This window comes from Gymnoscopelus braueri (genome assembly GCF_963280865.1).
Source record: "Gymnoscopelus braueri genome assembly, chromosome: 12".
In the NCBI taxonomy this organism is placed as follows: Eukaryota; Metazoa; Chordata; class Actinopteri; order Myctophiformes; family Myctophidae; genus Gymnoscopelus; species Gymnoscopelus braueri.
Window position 1 is genome coordinate 46,433,162 of NC_137614.1, and position 21,906 is coordinate 46,455,067.

The 21,906-nt window shown below is 41.8% G+C and overlaps 1 protein-coding gene across 4 annotated transcripts in view; it reads right to left on the reverse strand.

Moving 5' to 3' along the window:
- The window catches only part of znf512b (zinc finger protein 512B), a 131,161-nt gene that overhangs the window by 82,440 nt on the left and 26,815 nt on the right, over positions 1 to 21,906 (reverse strand). The window contains exon 1 of one of the 4 annotated variants that reach the window (XM_080445569.1): positions 13,296 to 13,365. The exons of 2 other annotated variants lie outside the window; for them this stretch is intronic. In XM_080445569.1, the coding sequence (XP_080301695.1) occupies positions 13,296 to 13,317 (22 nt within the window). In that variant the 5' untranslated portion in view covers positions 13,318 to 13,365. Of the gene's footprint in view, positions 1 to 10,174; positions 10,267 to 13,295; positions 13,366 to 21,906 lie in introns of those variants that run through there. One more of the 4 variants, XM_080445568.1, reaches the window with a different exon arrangement.

Genomic DNA, 21,906 nt, shown 5'->3' on the forward strand with positions numbered 1-21,906 from the left:
TCTCTCTCTCTCTCTCTCTCTCTCTCTCTCTCTCTCTCTCTCTCTCTCTCTCTCTCTCTCTCTCTCTCTCTCTCTCTCTCTCTCTCTCTCTCTCTCTCTCTCTCTCTCTCTCTCTCTCTCTCTCTCTCTCTCACTCAGCACATCCATGCGTACTCAAATGTTTTACTTAAGTAAAAGTAGCAATACCACAAAATAAAAATTACAAGTAAAAGGCCTGTGTTCAAAATGCTACTTGAGTAAAAGAAAAGTATTGGCATTAAAATATACTTAAAGTACCAAAAGTAAAAGTACTAAAATGTTTGAAAATAGCAGATCTACAAGCTCACAACGCGTCGAGCTTGTAAATCGGCTATTTTCAAATAGCCTAGGTATAAAATAGGGCTAAAGTGGTTACTGTATGTTGTGTGTATGTATACCTGCAAAGTAACTAGTAACTAAAGTTTTCAAATAATTGTAGTGGAGTAAAAGTACAATATTTGTCTTTGAGATGTAGTGGAGTAGAAGTAAAAGCGTCCGCTGGCCTAGCGGTCCAGGCGCATACCATATACGCTGGTAATCCAGCATGACCGTGTGTCGCGGGTTCGACTCCCGTTCCCGACGACCTTTGCTGTATGTCTCCCCCCCATCTCTCTCCCCATTTCCTGTCAGCCTACTGTCCTGTCCAAATAAAGGCATATAAGCCCCCTAAAATATCTTTTAAAAAAAAAGAAAACATACTTAAGTACAGTACTTGAGTAAATGTACTTAGTTACTTTACACCACTGCCCGATAGCGACGATATACATTTCAACACGCTGCTCTGTGTGAGTGTGTGTGTGTGCGCGTTTGTGTGTGTGTGCGCGCACTGATCTCTGCAGGGCCGGATGGAGACAAACAGACAGACAGGAGGCAAAGAGATGCAGGCCGATGAAACCTATCCAGTCATATCAGATCTACAAAATGTCAAAGTGAGTCACTTAGCGGAGGAGAAAAAAAAAGAAAATAATTGTGGGGAAGACAGGCTGTATATCGTCTACTGTTGTCGGGCGGAATTCTCAGATGTCCAAAACCTATTTTTTACTAAATCGTTTTTCTGTCTTTTTCTTCTTCTGTGCAGTTTTTGTTTTGTTTTTATTTATTTATTGCACTGCTGGTCCCCTTGTAAGCTTGTATTATTTTGTGTTTTTTTTAATGTTTGCTATCTAATGACCACTTCCATTAAAATAAATGTTTTTATTTTTCGCAGAAGCACAGTGAAACCCTCAGTGATTAGTAACCATCAGGGGATCGATCATACTGGAGATAAATATTCTGTGACTACTTGAAAAGGTGAGAAAATTTAAAAATCACTGTCAGTCTGGGCTGTATTTATTTTGTGTATACTCTGGCAGTGAAAGAGTTAAGGGCATATTTGGCTAATTAGCCAGAGATCCTTTTAAGGAAAGGATTCCAAATAAGCCTCTCGGCTTGTGCCTTTTCTTGCACAATAACTTGTTTTCTTTTGATATGTATTGTTTCAATTTTATTACAATTACAATGTGCTAATAAACTAAACTAAACTAAAATACACTTTACTTTTCGGGGAATGGGAAAAAAAGAAACTGTGTTCCAATTTTGTATCCAATGTAGTTATTATTTAGCCATGAGTGTTTTTGTTAATACTTTTGATTGCTTCAATATTTATAAAAAAAAAACACTTCCACACTTGACCACTTTCACTTTCAAAGTCTTTCAAAGATATCGAAAATATAGCCAATCTACAAGCTCACACAACGCCTCGCGATGCCACACGACGTGAGCTTGTAGATCAGCAGTTTGCTACTTGTAAAATGAAGTAGTTAGTACATTAATTTAAGAAAAAATTGAAATATGGAGATACAAGGTTACTCCCCCGGTCATCAAATTATTGGCTTAGGAATGCGGGGGAAAAAAAAAAAAATCGTCATGAATTCAAGGCTTCATGGAGTGTGTAATTGATAGAAAATCAATTGGGTTAACTACTGTGTTAGTAGTAGTAATGTAAAAACAAAAGTTCCAATCACACAAAGATTTGGAGCCCCCCCCCCTCCCCCGTTGTAACTCTGAGGACCCTCTAGGGGGTCCTGGAGCCCCTGTTGAAGACCCCTGCTTTAAATGGAATGTGGTAGCAGGGCGTTATGATTTCTGTCTCTCTCTCTCTCTCTCTCCCCCGAGCTGAGAGTCAAGGCAGAGCTTTTAACATCTTGTCTAACACCTGCCTGGCTGCTGCCTCTCTCTCTCTCGCTCCTTTCAACTCTGTGACACGTGGTGGGGGGGGGGGGGTTAACGCGGGCAGCAGTGCCCTCCGCCGTGGCGGCGTGTCTGCTGTTGGCTCTACCTCCCTCCGACACAGATCAGAGCCCGCCGTGCGTGTCTATCAGGATTTAATATCAAAAGATTACACCTTTTTCTTTTCTTTTTTTTTTCCACCCATCAAATAAATGAACTGACTTCCATGTTGTCACTACAAGCACAAAATAAATACAAAAAAACATGGCTTATGTTGGCAAAAATGATTTTCTATAGTCCTGAATAGGGGTGGGCGATATGGCAAACAATCACATATCACGATTTTCTTCAGCCAGAGAATCACGATCCACAATTAATTTTTTTAGGGCTGTGTGCTACGTAACAGCGTACAGCTGTTGCTGCACCACGCAGGGACCCCTCGCTGTTTGGTTGAACGCCCGAACGCTAAACGGGAACATCGAGTGACATTAGGACAATGTCGTTGCAAACTTTGCAAATAAACTTCTGTTTGCACCGTGTTGGTTTTGGAATATCCAAACCAGTTCCAAAGACCAATGTCAAATTATTTAGGGACCATTGGTGAAATCCTCCGTGTCTCTCTCTCTCTCTCTCTCTCTGTCTGTCTGTCCATTCATTGCTACCGCGCTGCGCTGCTAGTGACAAAAGCAGCCAGCCAGACAGCTAAAGTTAGTTTGTAGATCTGTTCTTTTTGACGAACGACACAGTCGTGCAATGGAGTAGAAGTTAAGGTATAGAACTCATAGAATGTGACTCGCTGTGTGCCTGTATCTCGATCTATACGTTCTCCCTGAAAAGGCAGATCGCGGAAACATGGGATCGCGTTCGCCGGTTTTACCGTCATATCGCCCACCCCGAGCCCTGAGACATTTCTCTGCAGATGCATCAGTGATAGATAGAATACAACTATCCTGCACTATGCAGAAGAAAAACCACAACACCACCAGGTTACAGTGTCCTCACACAGTATCCTGACCCCAAAACTAAAGTGTCAGTGTGTCAAACAGTGCAACCATTACAATCAGTGCAATGCAAAGGAAAAGTGACAGTGTTCACAGTTCAATCAGTACAATTTCCAAACCTGTCATTAGAGGTCAGAGTCCTTGTACATCTTTTATTCCAAGTTATGTGACAGTTGACCATCGTGTGTCTCGTTGTAAATCCTCGTAGCTACTGGCACAAATGGTAATGTGTACACGCACACGCACACGCACACACATGGGTGACAGATATATACACAATAAACTCTCAGTCTCTCGCTGTTTTGAGCCTACAAGAAATGTATTGCCTTGTTTTTCTTGCACACACACACACACACACACACACACACACACACACACACACACACACACACACACACACACACACACACACACACACACACACACACACACACACACACACACACACACACACACACACACACACACACACACACACACACACAACTCTTCTTACATTAAATAAATATAGTCTCTGTCGGGTGGAAACCTCATAATGTCCAAAAAACTATTTCAAAGGATTCAAAAAAAGCAAAAGTAGCAGATCTACAAGCTCAAAATCTTTCATTTCATCCAGTCTGCATCTTCATCAGACGATAAGACGAACTGTAGGATATTTGAGTGACGTGCATGTGGTCAACAGGTTTCTCAAATGCTATTTAGATTAATAACATGTGCTAACTACATTTGATGTTGGCTGGTGTGTCTGCAGTCTATGATAGGCTACGTTTGGCAAATTGAAAGGCGCCGAGGGACATGAATAAGTGGTATAATGACTAGCATAATGACTAAATTGGGAGGAGAAAACAAAGGGGTGAAATAATTGGCTGCCATAATAATGTTCAGCTCTGAACGCTTCAAACCGAAAAAATAATTACAAATCTGTTTGAATTTGCCTCGTGCCTCATAAGCCAAGTTATGATATTCTTACTTCAACAAGCAAATAGATGGTTTAACAGACATCTTTTTTTCTCCCTTTCTTTCATTTGTTTTTGACAAATGTTGAGCACAAACTTTTTGTCTGAGGTTTGGCACTGTTATAATTGGTTTTGCATGAGTTATAAGGTATTCTATAAGTGCTGTTTTGCAGGCACATACAGTACAAATGTCGCAGAGCAGTTTTATGTGTACCTAATGCACTGGTTCCAGGGGTCCCCAGCGAAAGTAGTTAACATAGCATCATAATCATTTTAACCACTTTATCCATTTATATGTTGGCTATTCAAAAATAGCAGATCTACAGTACAAGCTCACAGCGTGAAAAATACCGATGATGCTTGGAAAAGTGTTAATAATTTGTATTTATTTTTTATAAATCTTCTCTTCTGGGGGTCCCTGGTACAAAACCTTTTCAGATGGGCGGTCCATGGCCAAATACATATCAATTTGGGGGTCCTTGACATGAAAAGGTTTGAGAAACACTGACCTAATGAACAGATTCAGCTAACAAACTGATTCGACTACTTCTCGGACTGGGGCCCATGACCCACCTCTCTCCCACTCATTTTTCCAGCCTAGGCTGGCTCAGGGTGGAAGACAGGGTTAAACAACAAAACATGGGACTGGTCTTCAAAATCGTAAATGCAGATTTGCCCGAAATGCCCCCTATACCCGCATATCTGTCTAAATACCTCCAAAAAGTTAGTGACACCCACAGTCACAAAACTAGAGGGAGCGTAAACAACAATCTGGTACCACCCACCCATAAAACAAACATGGGCAAATTCTCCTTCTACAGCACGGCCACCAAGGTATGGAATAGTCTAACCCCATCCCTCAAAAAATGAAACTCATCTTTCTGGAGGCCATAAGAGGAGCTAGTACTGTACCAGTTTCCCGGTAGACAGACGACCCCCCCTCCCCTTTTTTTGTATATATATATTTTTTTACATTTCATGCATTTTTGTGGTATTTTTTCTCTGTATTTTTATGTAGATTTTTTAACTGTTTGGTTGCTACTATATATGTCTATGAAATTAATTCAAGGACCCCAACGGAAACAAGTCCGCAAGGACTTTTTTGTTCGGACCTTTTAGACAAAAGTATTATAAATGTAACTGTGTTGTTTTAGATTCTTTTGCCTAATAAAAATGTCAATCAATCAATCAATCAGAAGATTGATGAATCACGCTATGCTCCTTTTATTTTTAAACCAAATATGATCATAAGTACCTTTTCTGAATGAGGCCTATTTTGTGTGTATAATGCTTTACGTTGTATTAATACTATTGGGGCCAAAAAAACAAAATAAGGCTGAATGAGACTGAAAGGAAAGTAATGCATGTATTTAGGAATAGTTCACAAAGTTGAAAGTAACTAGGAAATGATGTGGATCTCGGATCCACATAGAAACCGTATGGCTCCAATGTGAATCTTAGACTTCATTTGACCAGCAGTCATCTATGACGTACGACTCCAAATTTGGGCGATGTTTCAGCCCGACCAGAGACCTATTGACTTCCATAATATGTTTGTGAGATTAGCTCCGGACACACACACAGACACACACACAAACACAGACCCTCTCATAGACGGCTAGCATCTTGAAGAGCCACGGCATTAAAAAAAACATATACAGTACACACACGCACGCACAGTCGCACACATGCACGCATTCACGCATTCACGTAAACGATCTCATAAATAGTGTGCGCGTGTATGAATGTCTGTGATATGCGTGTGCGTGTGTGCGTATGTGTGTGTGTGTGTGTGTGTGTGTTCCAGTGTGTGTGTGTGTGTGTGTGTGTATACAGCATGAGTGTATTAATATTCTCTAGGGCGACGAGGGAACGTTTCTCTATTAGCTGTCTGGGCAGCAGCTGGAGGGAGAGGCGATGCGTTCTGCAGACTAGAGAGCTGTGCTCTTGTGCTGAGGAGGAAATTGAGCGTGCATTCCTAATTCCTGTCTTTGGAAAAAATAAAGGTCTCTTTAAAGAAGGCATAATTAATGAATTCACTCTGCTCTTTGGGGGGGAAGAAAGAAGAAGATGTTGCTGTTGCTATGGGAATAAGAGATTCCATGCCCGTCTTAGCACCCACTGTCAGCTTGTCAGAGGGCCCTCTTCTTTGCTAGTGAAGCGCAATAATTCGGCTCTCGCGCGCACGCACACACACACGCACGCAAGTACGGGAGCTGCTTGTGCGCACGGAGGGCACATCATGAACAACACAACAAAGCAAAAAGACCCACCACCCACCCAGTGGTGTAGCTGGATTAAAAAAAATACTTAAAATGAAACATGATGTGCACAGTGCAGTTTTCCTTTGGTTAAACAAATCAAGAGGGCTACAGTAACCCGCTAGCATTTCCTTTGCTTGTCTCCCACTCTGACACTGCAGACACACACACACAGCCCACCCACCCAGCCAGCGCTGGAGTTGGATTTAAAACATAACCACTTCAACCCATTTATATTATGTCGTTGACCATGGGATCCCGCAGGGATCTGTATTGAACCCACTCCTTTTCCCCCCCTCTACACCAAGGGGCCCTATTTTTGCCGGTGCCCAGTGGTGGAAAAAGTATTCAAATTCTTTACTTAAGTAAAAGTACCAATACTGCAATATAAAAATACTCTGTTACAAGTAAAAGTCCAGAATAAAAAAAATTACTTGAGTAAAAGTACAAAAGTATTGGCATCAAAATGTACTTAAAGTAACAAAAGTAAAAGTACTAAATATTTGAAAATAGCAGATCTACAAGCTCACAACGCGTCGCGATGCGACGCGTTGTGAGCTTGTAGATCGGCTATTTTCAAATAGCCTATGTATAAAATAGGGCTAAAGTGGTTAATGTATGTTTTATTATATCATAGTTTATATCTGAAAAGTAACTAGTAACTAAAGATTTCAAGTAAATGTAGTGGAGTAAAAGTACAATATTTGCCTCTGAGATGTAGTGGAGTAGAAGTAAAAGTATTGGAAATTGGAAATACTCAAGTAAAGTACAAATACCTCAAAATTGTACTTAAGTACAGTACTTAAGTAAATGTACTTAGTTACTTTCCACCACTGCCGGTGCCTTGCCCATTATCCCTAAACTTCTTTGCAAATAGCCAATCTACAAGCTCACAACGTGCCGATGTAGATCGGCTAGTTGAGCTACAAAATGGCAAAGAAGCAACAATATGGCCAAAAAACCTCTTTGCTGAAAATAAGCGGTCTTAGCCTGGTTCCAGACGAATCTGCCTTTGCAAAATCGCATCGCACTTTAGCCCTCGGCAGATTAGGTCTGGCCCCCCTCCATAGAGATCTCATTTCTCTCCCGCCGAGGTCGTGCGGGACCAACCAGGGCCCAGTATCCAAATGTGGGCGGGCTTATCACCTTATTTGGAGCAATGACGTACAAGGAAGCACTGCTCTGATTGGTTCGTATACAAGGAAGCACTACTCTGATTGGTTTAGGTCTAACCAATAGAGTCCGTTTGGATCTTTTTGTAACCGCCCCTTGGAAAAAAATCTATCGTTGATAGGGACCAGACTAATATCCACGCAGTGTGTCGTGTGATATTGTCTGGCCACGCGAGGCTAAAACGGTCTAGAAGCTTGTAGATCGGCTATTTTTGACGAATGTTCGCCTATATTTTCACAGACGCTAGAGTTCATTTAAGTAAGTAGTGGCCTTGTGGAAACAAGGGTTCTAGGACCACGTGGCCCATACAAGTAGGTCAATAGCGGGAGGCATCCTGATGTAGAAGTAAGTACACCTCTGTATATGATGCTAGAAGTAGGTCGGAGTGACATATTGTCGGCGTCAGAGAGGGTAAGGGTGTCTATCCCCTTTTTTCAATGCTAGACCCCCCTGGGAGACGGATTGCTGCGGTGGAATGCAACACCTACCCAGTACTTATACCACACGACTTAGTTACCAAGCTGTTTGCTACTCATACAGTACGCCCGAGTTACCGGTGCCAGGAATCGAACCTGGCTGGAACCGTGGCGGTCCAAAGCGGAGTGCTCTACTGCAGTGGTTCTCAAACCCACTTTCTCCAAAAATATTTTTGTGCCTGGATTTTTCAAAAAGAGCTGATTTACAAGCTTGTATATCTGCTATTTTTGAATAGCCAAAGTATAAAATAATGGTTAGTGGTAAAAAAAAAAAAGAAAAATGTTCAGTTTTTCACAGAACCAGGAGATAACAAATATTCTGTATCTCGGCTCCTGTGTTTTACTATGTATTTTTGGCGAAACATGCTATTTTCAACTAGGTATAACAAGTGAACGGGAGGTCCATTTTTTTCTTCTTCACGGAAGCACAGTGAAACCCTCCGTGATTAGCAAACATCAGGGGATCGATCATACTGGAGATAAATATTCTGTGGTTCTTGAAAGATTCTTGAAAGATTGAAAGAATGCTTAAAAATGCTGGCAGAAGCTACAGCCTGTTTCGTCAATACAGTGAATGTGTCAACTAGTTTAGCTGGGGACCCCCTGGTAACCCCACCGTGGACCCCTGGGGGTCCCCGGACCCCACTTTGAGAACTAATGCTCTACTGGCTGAGCTACCAGGACACTAAATGATGCTACAGAGCCTCCAGTCCATCCCTTGATGCTCAGCGCCAAGCAAGGAGGCAACGGGTTCCTCTACGCTACGGTATGAGTCATACTTAACCACTATAAACTTTATAGTCATATCATATGACTCGAGGGTTCATGGTGGTTAAGGTCCTGGTGCCATGGTGTTGGGCGGCGAGAATATCCCCATCTACAAGTAGGCCTTTCACAATTATTACATCATCGTCTAATCGCAATTATTGGAGATAATAGCAAAAATAATTGCATAATCGTCTCCATGTTGAAAAATGTTCACACATTTTCAAATATTAAAAAAGCAGAAATAGCAGATCTACAAGCTTACAAGATCAGCTATTAGCTATTTTTACATGTATAAAAGTATTAAATATGTCAATAATTTCTTTGTATATTTAAGTTGTTTGCCATATCTTCTGGATTTGGATTTTTTTATTACGAATCCTAAATGGCAAAAATAAATAAAATACGTATTCATAATGTTCCACTGTTCAATGGCCAAACACACAATTAAATCGTTAATCGCAATTATTTGAGTGACAATTAATCGTCAACTTACATTTGTAATCGTGACAGCCCTACTCTCACCACATCCATGAACCTCCTCTTTGGCCTTCCTCTTTTCCTCCTCTTCCTCTTGGCAGCCCCATCTTGAGAATTCCTTCGTCCAGTATACCCCTCCATCCCTCCTCTGCATGTCCAAACCATCTCAACCTTAAGCCTCTCTTTCTTTATCGCCCCCCAAAACCTTCCAACCTGGGCTGTCCCTCTAATGCGGTCATCCCTGATCTTTTTCCCTCTTTGTTGTCACTCCTAGTGAGCATGGTGATATCTTACATTCTGCCACCTCCAGCCAGAGTCCTGTCCTTTCGTCACCGTTTCCAAACCATCTCACTACCCCAAGCTGTACAGCATGGCTGGTCTCACTAAGCACAACATGCTCGTAGATCGGCTATTTTCGCTATATATTTGAACAAGAACATCTTAACATGAAAAATGTTGTCTGCCCAACATGGGTATTCCAGGCATTTAAGTGGTTAAAGGTAGCTCTCCACCAAACAGACTACTACAGATTACTAGTCGGGAGATCAGTTGGTTGGAAGGTGTGTAAAAGAATTGCTGAATGCACCTGAGAGCCGACAAAAATAGCCTCTGGCTTGATGTCTTTTTCAACAACAAGCCCGCTGCTATCCGACAGTCGAGAGCTCGGTTGGCATTAGACGCTCCCCTACAACTTGCGACCTGACCCGCCAGTGTACCCACCGCCCATTCAACAGCAGATTTTCGGCAACAGGCGCTTTCCACCGTAACCGTTAAGATGAAACATGGCAAACTGCCATTTTTTCTCTGGGAAAACAATGAAGGAAACAGGTACTCACTAGCTTTCCCTCGCTTGCTGCTTCCACTCTGACACTCTAGCAAGGATGCTCCAGCAATCACAATCATTATTGTCTCTGCTTGGGAAACAAAGCAGGCCTTATTGTACGCAGTGTAATTCCTCCTTCTCTCTTTCCCAGGCAGCACCGTGGGGACAACACAGCTGTTTAACCCCGTGTTGTCGGGGCTCTGACTCCCTCACAGCTGTCTGCAGAAACCCAGCCTTTACACTGGACATAGAGGAGAGGAGGAGAGGAGAGGAGAGGAGAGGAGAGGAGAGGAGAGGAGAGGAGAGGAGAGGAGAGGAGAGGAGAGGAGAGGAGAGGAGAGGAGAGGAGGGGAGGAGGAGAGCAGAAGAGCAGAACAGGAGGAAAGGAGGAGAGGAGAGAAGAGAAGAGAAGAGAAGAGAAGAGAAGAGAAGAGAAGAGAAGAGAAGAGAAGAGAAGAGAAGAGAAGAGAAGAGAAGAGAAGAGAAGAGAAGAGAAGCCAGGACCCAGGAGTGCTGCCAGCTGCCTAATGATCTCAAATAACCTCTGAGCTCCCTGCTAGCTACGGCTGAAACTGCTTCCCTCCAGAGAAAACACACGCACGCACACACACACACACACACACACACACACACACACACACACACACACACACACACACACACACACACACACACACACACACACACACACACACACACACACACACACACACACACACACACGCGCACACACGCAAACAAACACACAAGCACACGTACACGCACGCTTGTTAGAACAGAGAACAGTCATTTGTTTTCCCCAACAAACACTCACACAGGAGTCTTTGTCTCCGTCAGCACAGTGGGTTTCAGAGAGAACAGACAATAAACTCTCTCACACACACACACACACACACACACACACACACACACACACACACACACACACACACACACACACACACACACACACACACACACACACACACACACACACACACACACACACACACACACACACACACACACACACACACACACACCAAGTAAGACCCCGTGGTGTAGCTCCTTACGCTCAACAACAACAAACAATAAAAGTAGGAAGCGAAACATCGAAACATTTGCATAGAGCGCACAGTCAGTGCGTAGTAAACATCGTCACACCGCGTGCGTGCGTGTGTGTGTGTGTGTGTGGTTACTGTACTCTACTGTACTGTAGGCCGTTTTTTTCCCCTCGGAATGCGGTTTCACTGCCTTGTGTGGCTGGACATCAACTTCTCCTTTAAAGGAGGAGTTCACCCAAAAAATGACTTATTTTCTATCAATTGCACACCCCATGAGGCCTTGAATTCATGGATTTATTTTTGTTTTTGTGGCATTCCTAAGCCAATAATTTGATGACCGGGTGTGTATCCGGTAGGAGACACAAGTAATCTACTTTGCGTCTCCTACCGGATACATTAGCCGGTAGGAGACGGGAATCAAATTACTAGCATAGGAATGCCAAAAAAACTAAAATAAATCCATGGATTCAAGGCTTCATGGGGTGTGCAATTGATAGAAAATAAGTCATTTTTTGGGTGAACTACTCCTTTAAGGCTATAGCCACCATTCATCTGACCTCCCTGCAGTGTTGCCAGATTTTGCGAGAGAAATAAGCAGTGGTGGAAAAAGTACTACATTTTTTTTACTTAAGTAAAAGTATCAATACTGCAATGTAAAAGTACTCTGCTACAAGTAAAAGTCCGGAATTAAAAATTTGCTTGAGTAAAAGTATTGGTATAAAAATGTACCAAAAGTAGCAAGTGCTCGTTATGCTGAATGTCCCATTTCACAAGTTTTCAAATGTCTGAAATGTAAAAAAAATCGAAAATCGAAAATATCAGATATACAAGCTCACAATGCGTCCGGCTATTTTAAAATGGGCGAAATGTATACAGGGCTAATGTATCTTTTGTAATAATAATGAAAATCTACAAAGTAACAAGTAACTAAAGTTTTCGAATAAATGTAGTGGAGTAAAAGTGCAATATTTGGATCCGAGATGTAGTGGAGTAGAAGTAAAAGTATTGGAAATTGGAAATAGTCAAGTAAAGTACAAATACCTAAAAAAATAGTACTTAAGTAGAGTACTTAAGTAAATGTACTTAGTTAATTTACACCACTGGAAATAAGCAACCAGGTCTATGAAAACAAGCGACTATAGGCCAAATGAGCACTTTAAACCTATACGCATCGGCTATTTGAAAATAGCCGATCTACAAGCCCACAACGCGCCGCAATGTGAGCTTTTACATATGCTATTTTCAAGGAGGGGGGAAAAGTGAGAAAAGAATATATATTTTTGAAACATTTTAACAACACAAATCTGGTACGGTGGGGTCCCTGGTACAAAATGCTTCCAGATGGGGATACGCGGAACAATTACATGTTAATTTGGGTGGTCCTTGACATGAACATTTTTGAGAACCACTGGTTTAAAGAACATTTAGGAAGCAAAGCCTAAATAAGCAACTACAACACTTTAGAAACAAGCCCCAAAAAAACTGCAACCCGCAACTGCCAATATTTACAAGCAACTTTACAGAAAAAACAAGCCCAAAGTCGCTTACATTAAGCGGACATGGCAACAACACTGCTTCCCTGCCATACTTGTCTCTCTCCCTCACTTTCACTCTCTCTCTCTCACTCCTTCTCTCTGATGGCACTTTAACACCGTGCCACTTTCACACACACCTCTCATCACTCCCTATTTTCCTACTTGCTATTTTTCCATTTGATTCTCACACACACGCACAGACACACACACACACACACACACACACACACACACACACACACACACACACACACACACACACACACACACACACACACACACACACACACACACACACACACACACACACACACACACACACACACACACACACACACTCTCCCTTCCTCTTTCCTCTCACTCTCTCCAAAGACACAGAGTCACACTCAAGTATAATATGAGAGAAAGAAAGAGATATTGCACAGCAGCAAGCAAGAGAGAAAATGAAACACCCACGCACACAAGCGCACACGCACGCACGCACACACACACACACACACACACACACACACACACACACACACACCCGGGTTGTCATCCAGCACCGTCTACACACCTTTCTTTGATGACGTTCCCATAATATTCTCTCTCTCTCTCTCTCTGTGTGTGTCTCTGTGTCTCTCTCCCAGTCAGGCTTGACTCCAGACAGTTTTAGTACAAAGCAGACAGGAGACGCAGCAGCAGCAGCAGCAGAGCTGTTACCCAGACACTGACTCACTGAGGGAGGGAGAACCACGCTCTCTCTCTCTCTCTCTCTCTACCTCCCTCCCTCCCCCTCCCCCTCCCCCTCCCTCTCCCTCTCTCTCCCTCTCTGTCTGTCTGTCGGGTGGAAGCCTCCCATGTCCAAAACGATTACTTTTCAGGATTCAAAATTCAAAGAATACCAAAAATAGCGGATCTACAAGCTCAAAATACTATTTTTGCTACTCTTGTGTGACATGTCGAAGTAGGGCATTAATGTATATACATACATACATACATTAATGTATATGCATACATTAATATATATAAAAACATAAAAAGTTAAAATATGGAGGTTTCTGCCTGACAGCAAAGATATGATATCTCTCTCTCTCTCTCTCAAGCCCAACAACAGTATGTCGCACATTATGGGACATTCTGTAAATGTTACATTTTTGCCTATAATGACATACTCCAAAAATAGGGACAACGACAGGTTGAAAGGGGTTAGTTAGGGGTTAACTCTGTGTAATGTTGCCATTTCTTTGGCTATTCAAAAATAGCAGATATACAAGCTCATAGCGCAGCACTGCTATTTTTTTTAAATCTTGAAAATGTGAGCAAATCTTTGAATACATATATTTTTTTAGTCAACAGTTTTTACTCAAATCTTTGCTTCTGGGGGTCCCTGGAACAACATATTTTGAGATGGGGGCCGAGGCCAAATACATAGAATTTTTAGGGTCCTTGACATGAAAAAGTTTGAGCACCACTGATATAGAAAATAAAAAATTTCAGAAAACTGTTAGGATTTAGAAGACACTTTGTAGAATCGGCCTCAGATCTTAATGGGTTAATCCGTCTTTCTTACGCACACACGCGCACGTGCGCACACACACACACACACACACACACACACAAACACACACGCACACTACTCAAACGTGTTGTTGGCCTGATGCTGAATGCCCGGTTCTGGAGATGACCCTAATTCCATTTTGTGAAGAGGAAAAATATGAAGCGCCTGCCTGATCCTGATTATTTCTATTCTTAGCTCCATCTCGAAAGTCATGGAAAAAATAGTCTATGAACAGGTCGATAAGTATCTTGCCGAAAAAAATCTAATCTACAAATTCCAATCTGGTTTCAGAACAAACCACTCCACTGACACATGCCTTCTCTATTTGAACGACTCTATCAAACAAGATGTCGACAAGGGCAAATATTGCGGCATGGTCATGCTGGACCTCCAGAAGGCCTTTGACACCGTCAATCACCCAATTATGATCAATAAGCTCAAAGCAATAGGTTTTGATGATACGTCAGTGAACTGGATGAGATCCTACCTGGAAGGGAGGGAGCAAGTGGTGGAAGTAAACGGCATCCAGTCCCCCCCCCTCCCTGTGACTTGTGGTGTCCCACAAGGAAGTATACTAGGACCTTTACTGTTCCTGATATATGTGAATGACATGTCATCGGCCTGCGACTGCAAGCTGTTCCTGTTCGCAGATGACTCGGCCCTGCTAGTCTCGGACAGGGACAGGCTGCAGGTTGAGAAAACTCTCAGCTCCGAACTCAACAAGATCTGCATCTGGCTCTCTGATAACAAACTTTCATTACACCTGGGTAAAACTGAATCCATCCTCTTTGGGTCCAGTCCTAACCTTAGCAAGGCAGAGAGTTTCACGATCAAAGTGGGTGATGATGTCATCAAAAGAAAGGATGAAATTACCTACCTGGGCTCCATCTTGGAGGCAAACCTCTCTGGTAACAAAAACGCCGACAAAGTGATCAAAAATGTCAACCGAACAACACGCTATTTGTGGAGGATTGATCGCCTAGTCAGTAAGAATACTCTGAAGATTCTTGCAGGGGCCCTCATTCAAGGTCATTATGATTATGCATGCACTTCATGGTATCACAACACCTCCAAGGCCTTAAAAACAAGGCTCCAAACATCCCAAAACAAACTTGTAAGGCTACTTCTTGGCCTCAATCACAGAACCCATCTAACCCCTGCTCATTTTGCTAGGATTGGATGGCTTAGGGTTGAGGACAGAGTACAGCAACTTGCTATGGGCCTGGTCTTCAAGATACACCACAACATTGGGATCCCCCTGTATCTGTCAAAATACTTCCAAAATGTTAATGAAGTCCATGATCATAACACCAGAGGCAGCTCCACTGATCATGTTCAACCCAGATTTGGCTCAACTAAGGGTATGAACTCGTTCTCATGCTATTCAGCAAAAATGTGGAATGCCCTACCAAAAGGAGTAAAGGAGTGTAAAACCCTACTCACTTTCAAAACTGCCCTAAAGATACACCTTCAGGAGGCTGCAATTCGAAAATGGCCCCTGTCTAAGTCTTAACCTACCCCCCCCCCCTCCTTCATTTTCCTCTTTTGTATATATTTATATATTTTTTTCTCTCGTCATACCAGTAACCTGAAAGCTGATTGTATGACATTCTGTATAGTAGTGTGTATATCTGCCTGCCTCTTATATTTCATCATGATTTGTGTGCATGGGGTTCTCATCTTAAACAAGCGTTATGCTTAATGAGGGTTTCCAGTTTAGTAGACCTTGTATTGTGAATTTGTACTTCCATGTACTGTTATGTACTGTCATGTACTATTCTCATGTCTTTCTAAATAAACTACATCAATCAATCAATCAATCCGTTAGCATACATGCTACCTGATCCGTTAGCATACATGCTACCTGATCCGTTAGCATACATGCTACCTGATCCGTTAGCATACATGCCATTTAGCGGATCCTCTGAAAGTAGAGCAGCACCATGATGGCATTAAATCCTCCCCAGGTTTTCATTTCATTTCATTTTCATTTGTACTGATGGTCAGTGGTGGAAAAAGTACACGTTTTTACTTAAAGGACGACTTCACCGATTTTCAACCTATCTTCATATAATTGGTCCTCACTAATACTAATGATAAAATGGTACAATTTTTTTCTACTTGGTCTGTGTCTCATAGGAGGGCTGTGGACAGTTCAGAGTCCCATCTACCAGTGACATCATCAATGGGGAATCCAAACTAATAGAAACTGCAGGCTTTCTATTCCTGGAAAGTTGCAATGCAATAAAAGAAGCCATTGTTCTCGTATTAATACAAATCGAAATAAAAATGTGAAATCTTGTTGGGAAAAAAAATCATGCCTAACGATGATGTCACTGGTAGACGGGTTTCTGGACTGTCCACAGCCCTCCTATGAGACACAGACCAAGTAGAAAAAAATGGTACCATTTTATCATGAGTATTAGTGAGGACCAATTATATGAAGATAGGTTGAAAATCGGTGAAGTCGTCCTTTAAGTAAAAGTATCAATACTGCAATGTAGAAATACTCTTGTTACATGTAAAAGACCGGAATTACAAATTGTCTTGAGAAAAAGTACAAAAGTATTGGTATCAAAATGTACTTAAAGTACCAAAAGTAGAAAGTACTCAGTATGCAGAATGTCCCATTGGAAAATAGCTGATCAACATCTCTTGTAGATCGGCTATTTTCAAATGGCCGAAGAATTTATAGGGCTGAAGTGGTTAATGTATGTTTTGTAAATAAGAATCGAAATCTACAAAGTAACTAGTAACTAAAGTTTTCAAATAATTGTAGTGGAGTAAAAGTATAATATTTGGCTCTGAGATGTAGTGGAGTAGAAGTAAAAGTACAGAAATGTGTAAAATACTCCAGTAAAGTAAAGATTCCTCAGATTTGTACTTAAGAACAGTACTTGAGTAAATGTACTTAGTTACTTTACACCACTGCTGATGGTATATATATCGACACAGTCGGGGCAGAAACCTCTTATGTCCATATTCTAACTTTTTGTGGGGTTTTTTTCCGTCAAATTAACGCCCTATACTTGATCATACTACAGCGTCACACAAAAGCGTCAAAAGTAGCGGGATCCACAAGGTCGTGCAGATCTGCAAACTCTTGCTACTTTTTGAATTTAAAATCCTGAAAAGTAACAGTTTTTTTCGGGGACACATGTGAGGTTTCCGCCCGACAGAGACGATCATCCAGTCACGATACGACGACGAGTGCCCGGATTATACGAGCGTCTGCCAAACGGCATAATATGTCACCTGTCACTAAGCAGTGTATCGCGTTGCAAATCCATCTGCTAGACACAGAGCAGAGCCTAATGAATTAACCCTTTCAATACGGGGGAAAACGCTTCTTTTGGCTGTTAAAAAAATAGCAGTAGCACTCGGTGCCGCGCTACGAGCTTGTAGATCTGCTATATTTTTTTGAAAAATCGTGAAAATGTGTGCAAATCTTTGAATATATATATATTTTTAAAGCAAACATTTGTAACTCAAATCTTTGCTTCTGGGGATAATACAAATGTCTTCTAAATCCTAACAGTTTTTTTGAAAACACGTCATGTTACTGTGTATATTTGGTGCTCAAACTTTTTTATGTCAAGGACCACCCAAAATGTTATGTATTTTGCTGAAAATATTTTGTTCCAGGGACCCCCACCCCCCAGAAGCAAAGATTTGAGTTAAAGTTATTCGCTTGAAAAAAAATATATATTCAAAGATTTGCAAAACATTTCAAGATTTTTCAAAAAAAATTGCAGATCTAGAAGCACCATGTGCCGTGCTATGAGCTTGTATATCTGCTATTTTTTGAAAAGCCAAAGAGATCTAAGATGACAGCGATGCGCTCCCCGGTCTTAATGGGTTAATATATTGTGTTCCAACTGCCTCCACAGCTTCTCCAGGAACGACACGACAGGCAGCCTCTACGGTTTCACAAATCACTGCATCGGTATTTTAGCTTATCTTCTGCATCAGGGGGTTTGGTTTCCCCAAAACGGACTGCCGTGCCGAGCCGTGCCGAGCCGAGGCACACTGACTGGTGTGTGTCAACCAGGGACGTCACGGGCTCTCAGAAGGTGGTGGGGGGGTGGACTTTCGGTGGACTATACCCCTCATTTTATACTTTGGCAATTCAAAAATAGCAGATATACAAGCTCATAGCGCGGCACCGAGTGCCGCGCTATGAGCTTGTAGATCTGCTATTTTTGGGCGGTTAAGTGAGATTTGGAAAAATGTACAAATATCTTGGGCAGTGAAACCGCCCCTAAAAGTGAGGTTTGGAAATGTGTACAATTATCCTGCGCTGTGATTGGCCAATCACAATCTATTCAGGACTGTGATTGGCCAGTGTCACATGACACATGTGCATAGCCCTATATAAGCAACCATAACTTGAAAAAAACCAAATATTGGTTTTTTTCAAGTTATGGTTTCGTCCATCATAAAGAGTGTTTCAATAAATGTATTTCTCTTTTGTACATGATTGATCGACTCCATTCAGTATTGTGATTAGCTAGCAAGACACCGCCCACTTCACACAGGGTGTGTTTTTTTTTTTTAATCGTGAAAATTTGTACAAATCTTTGAATATAATTTTTTTCAAGCAAACATTTGTAACTGTCAAATGTAAACGTTTTTTTTTGGGCGGATTTTGTTAGTTTGTTAGGTTTTTTTCCGGTGTTTTGGTTACTTTATTTCGGTTAACTTTCAGGGTTAGGGTTAGGTTATTTAATTCTTATTTTTGCCTGATTTTACTGATATAAATAAATTAAAACAAATATTTTTATTTTTATTTTTCCAAAAAGTGGGGGGTATGAAATCACGGATCTGTGAGAGTGAGGGTGAGAGTGAGGGTGTCGCGTCGTACGCACAGTGAATGGCCGTGATGCCCCTGGTGTCAACACACTCTCACACTCCCCAAAAAATGCATATTGGGACTTATTGGGACAAATCAAGGGGCTAGCATCCGGGCTTGTAAATTGAGGCTATATAGGAAGTGTGACGGTTCATATGAATGGCCTGTTGGTTCACCCCTGCTGGTTGCAGAAGTAGCTCTATTCAAAGCGGATGGGTTTTCATTTGTTGACCTGGCATCCTATAGTTTGTATAGCTTCAATGTACTGATACTTTATGTTTGGATATTATACTGTTTTAGACTGATGATAGGTTCTTGGTTTACCTATACTCAGGGCCGCTTCTCCCTACACGCACACTACGCAGGCTGCGTGGGGCCCCGCCCCACGCAGGGCCCCTACCCGCCGGGAAAAAAAAAAAAAATCCTCCCAGAACCGCAAAAAAAAATCGCGCGCGCGCACACGGAGGACACATGCACGCGCGCGCAGCGCGCGTGCATGTGTACGTGCTTAGGGCCCCCTGTATCATGCTTAGGGCCCCTGTGGAGTCTAAAGCGGCACTGCCTATACTATGATCCTAGATGACTATTTCTATGCATTTGATGTATTACCTCGTGTTTTTACTTTGCTTACTGTAAATCGCTCTGGATTAAGAGTGTCTGCTAAATGCCTAAATTGTAAATTGTAAATGATTGCAATACGTATAAAACTGCAAAGAAAAAGTGATTTAATTTTTTTAATTGCTATGAGTACTTTGACGCACATTCTATATCCAAAGAAAATATAGATTTTAACCACATCCAACATTCTGCCCTATGTGTTGGTTTATTTTGTTTTGCACCTTATGTCTAATCATGGACATACCTGCCTGCCGCTACAGTATATGTACCTACCAATGTGTTGTTATCACTTTCACACTTCATGCACATACTGTATCTGCTGGTAAATTGAATTGGTCTTATGCGATGCGTATATTGTTGTCGTCGGGCAGAAATCTTCTTATTTTGTAAATTAATGCATTACTTGATCACACTACAGCGTCAAAAGTAGCAGATCCATAAGCTCGAAATGCGGCGCGAAGCGACATGTTTCGAGTTGCATGTTTCTGCTACTTTTGAATTTGAATCCTGAAAAGTAACAGTTTTGGACATATGAGGGTTTCCACCCGACAGCCTGTATGTATATATACAGTATACGATATACTGTATGTATATATCTTGATTTGTCGTGTGTTCTTAATGTTAGATTTTTTTAATCCAGGCCTCCCCTTCTTCTTTTTCTTCTTCTGGAAAACAACGAAATGATATAGAGCTTAGGCAAAAAACTAAACAAACTCTTTCTTCTTTACACCTGTAAACCAGGGATGTGACAATAAAGTTGATTCTCATTCTGGTTCCTTTTTGTCGTCCCTATTTTGGCCATATCACTATCGGCGAAAAGGTTTAAATGATTGATTTTGTTTTATTGTCATTTTAAATTTTTCCGCAAAATGTTTTTTTTTTTCTCCATGAATACAGGTGTGACCTGAGATTTGAACTTGCCCATTGGTGCACAAAAAGATTGAAGCCCACCGTCCTAAAGGAACCAACGTGATCATCGGTACGAACTCAAAAACTAGCGCAGAGCCCTGGAGCGTCCCAAAAAATAAATTAAAAAAAAGACGATTTGTCTCTGCGTTCAATAAAGTCACTAAAACAGCACCACAGCACTTTGTGTGCATATTGCCCCCACCCTCTACCAAAAGCCCCATGGAGGGGTATCGGCTTACCAGCTCCACTAAACCGCACTTAAAACAGCCGAATCGACAGAAAAAAAAGAGGAGAAAAAAAAAGGCCCGGGCAATGAAGAATCCTGCTGCATAATCCGGTGACTCACGATACCTTGACATCCTCTTCTTCAGACCCTGCCATCGATTTTTTTTAAACAGCCTTCCTCCCACCATCAGGCCCACCATGCATGCTTCATATTATTGGAAACACAATCTATCACCTGACGGCGCACCGTTTTGTTGGCCCACAGCCAACCGTGTGTTTGCCGTCGTCAGCCAATCACAACAGGTCGGATGACCACTGGCCACACATGTGGCCGACGATGGCCGGCGGCGGCGGCAGCGGCGACGATGGGGGGGGGGGAGTCACCGTGGAGAGGGAAGGGGCAGTGGTGGAAAAAGTACTCAAATGTTTTACTTTAAGTAAAAGTATCAATACTGCAATGTAGAAGTACTCTGTTAGAAGTAGGGTTACAAGTAGGGTTACAAAAGTATTGCTATCAAAATGTACTTAAAGTACCAAAAGTAAAAGTACAAAAATGTTTGAAAATAGCAGATCTACAAGCTCACAACGCGTCGCGATGCGACGCGTTGTGAGCTATAAAATAGGGCTAACGTGGTTAATGTATGTTTTATAATGTACTATATTTATATCTGCAAAGTAACTAGTAACTAAAGTTTTCAAACAATCGTAGTGGAGTAAAAGTACAATATTTGCCTTTGAGATGTAGTGGAGTAAAAGTAAAAGTATAGACAATTGGAAATACTCCAGTAAAGTAAAAGTACCTCAAAACATTTTCGACAATTGGAAAGTAAAAGCCTCTTTGGCTATTTACCTGTAAAAAAAACTGTACTTACAAGTACAATACTTGAGTAAATATACTTAGCTACTTCCCACCACTGGGGAGGGGGAGAGAGAGAGAGAGAGAGAGGCTTAGCCGAGAAAACCGACCAAGTAACAGACTAGGTTTTGGAGAGAGCAAATTCGTCGCCGTCAGACGGAAACCTC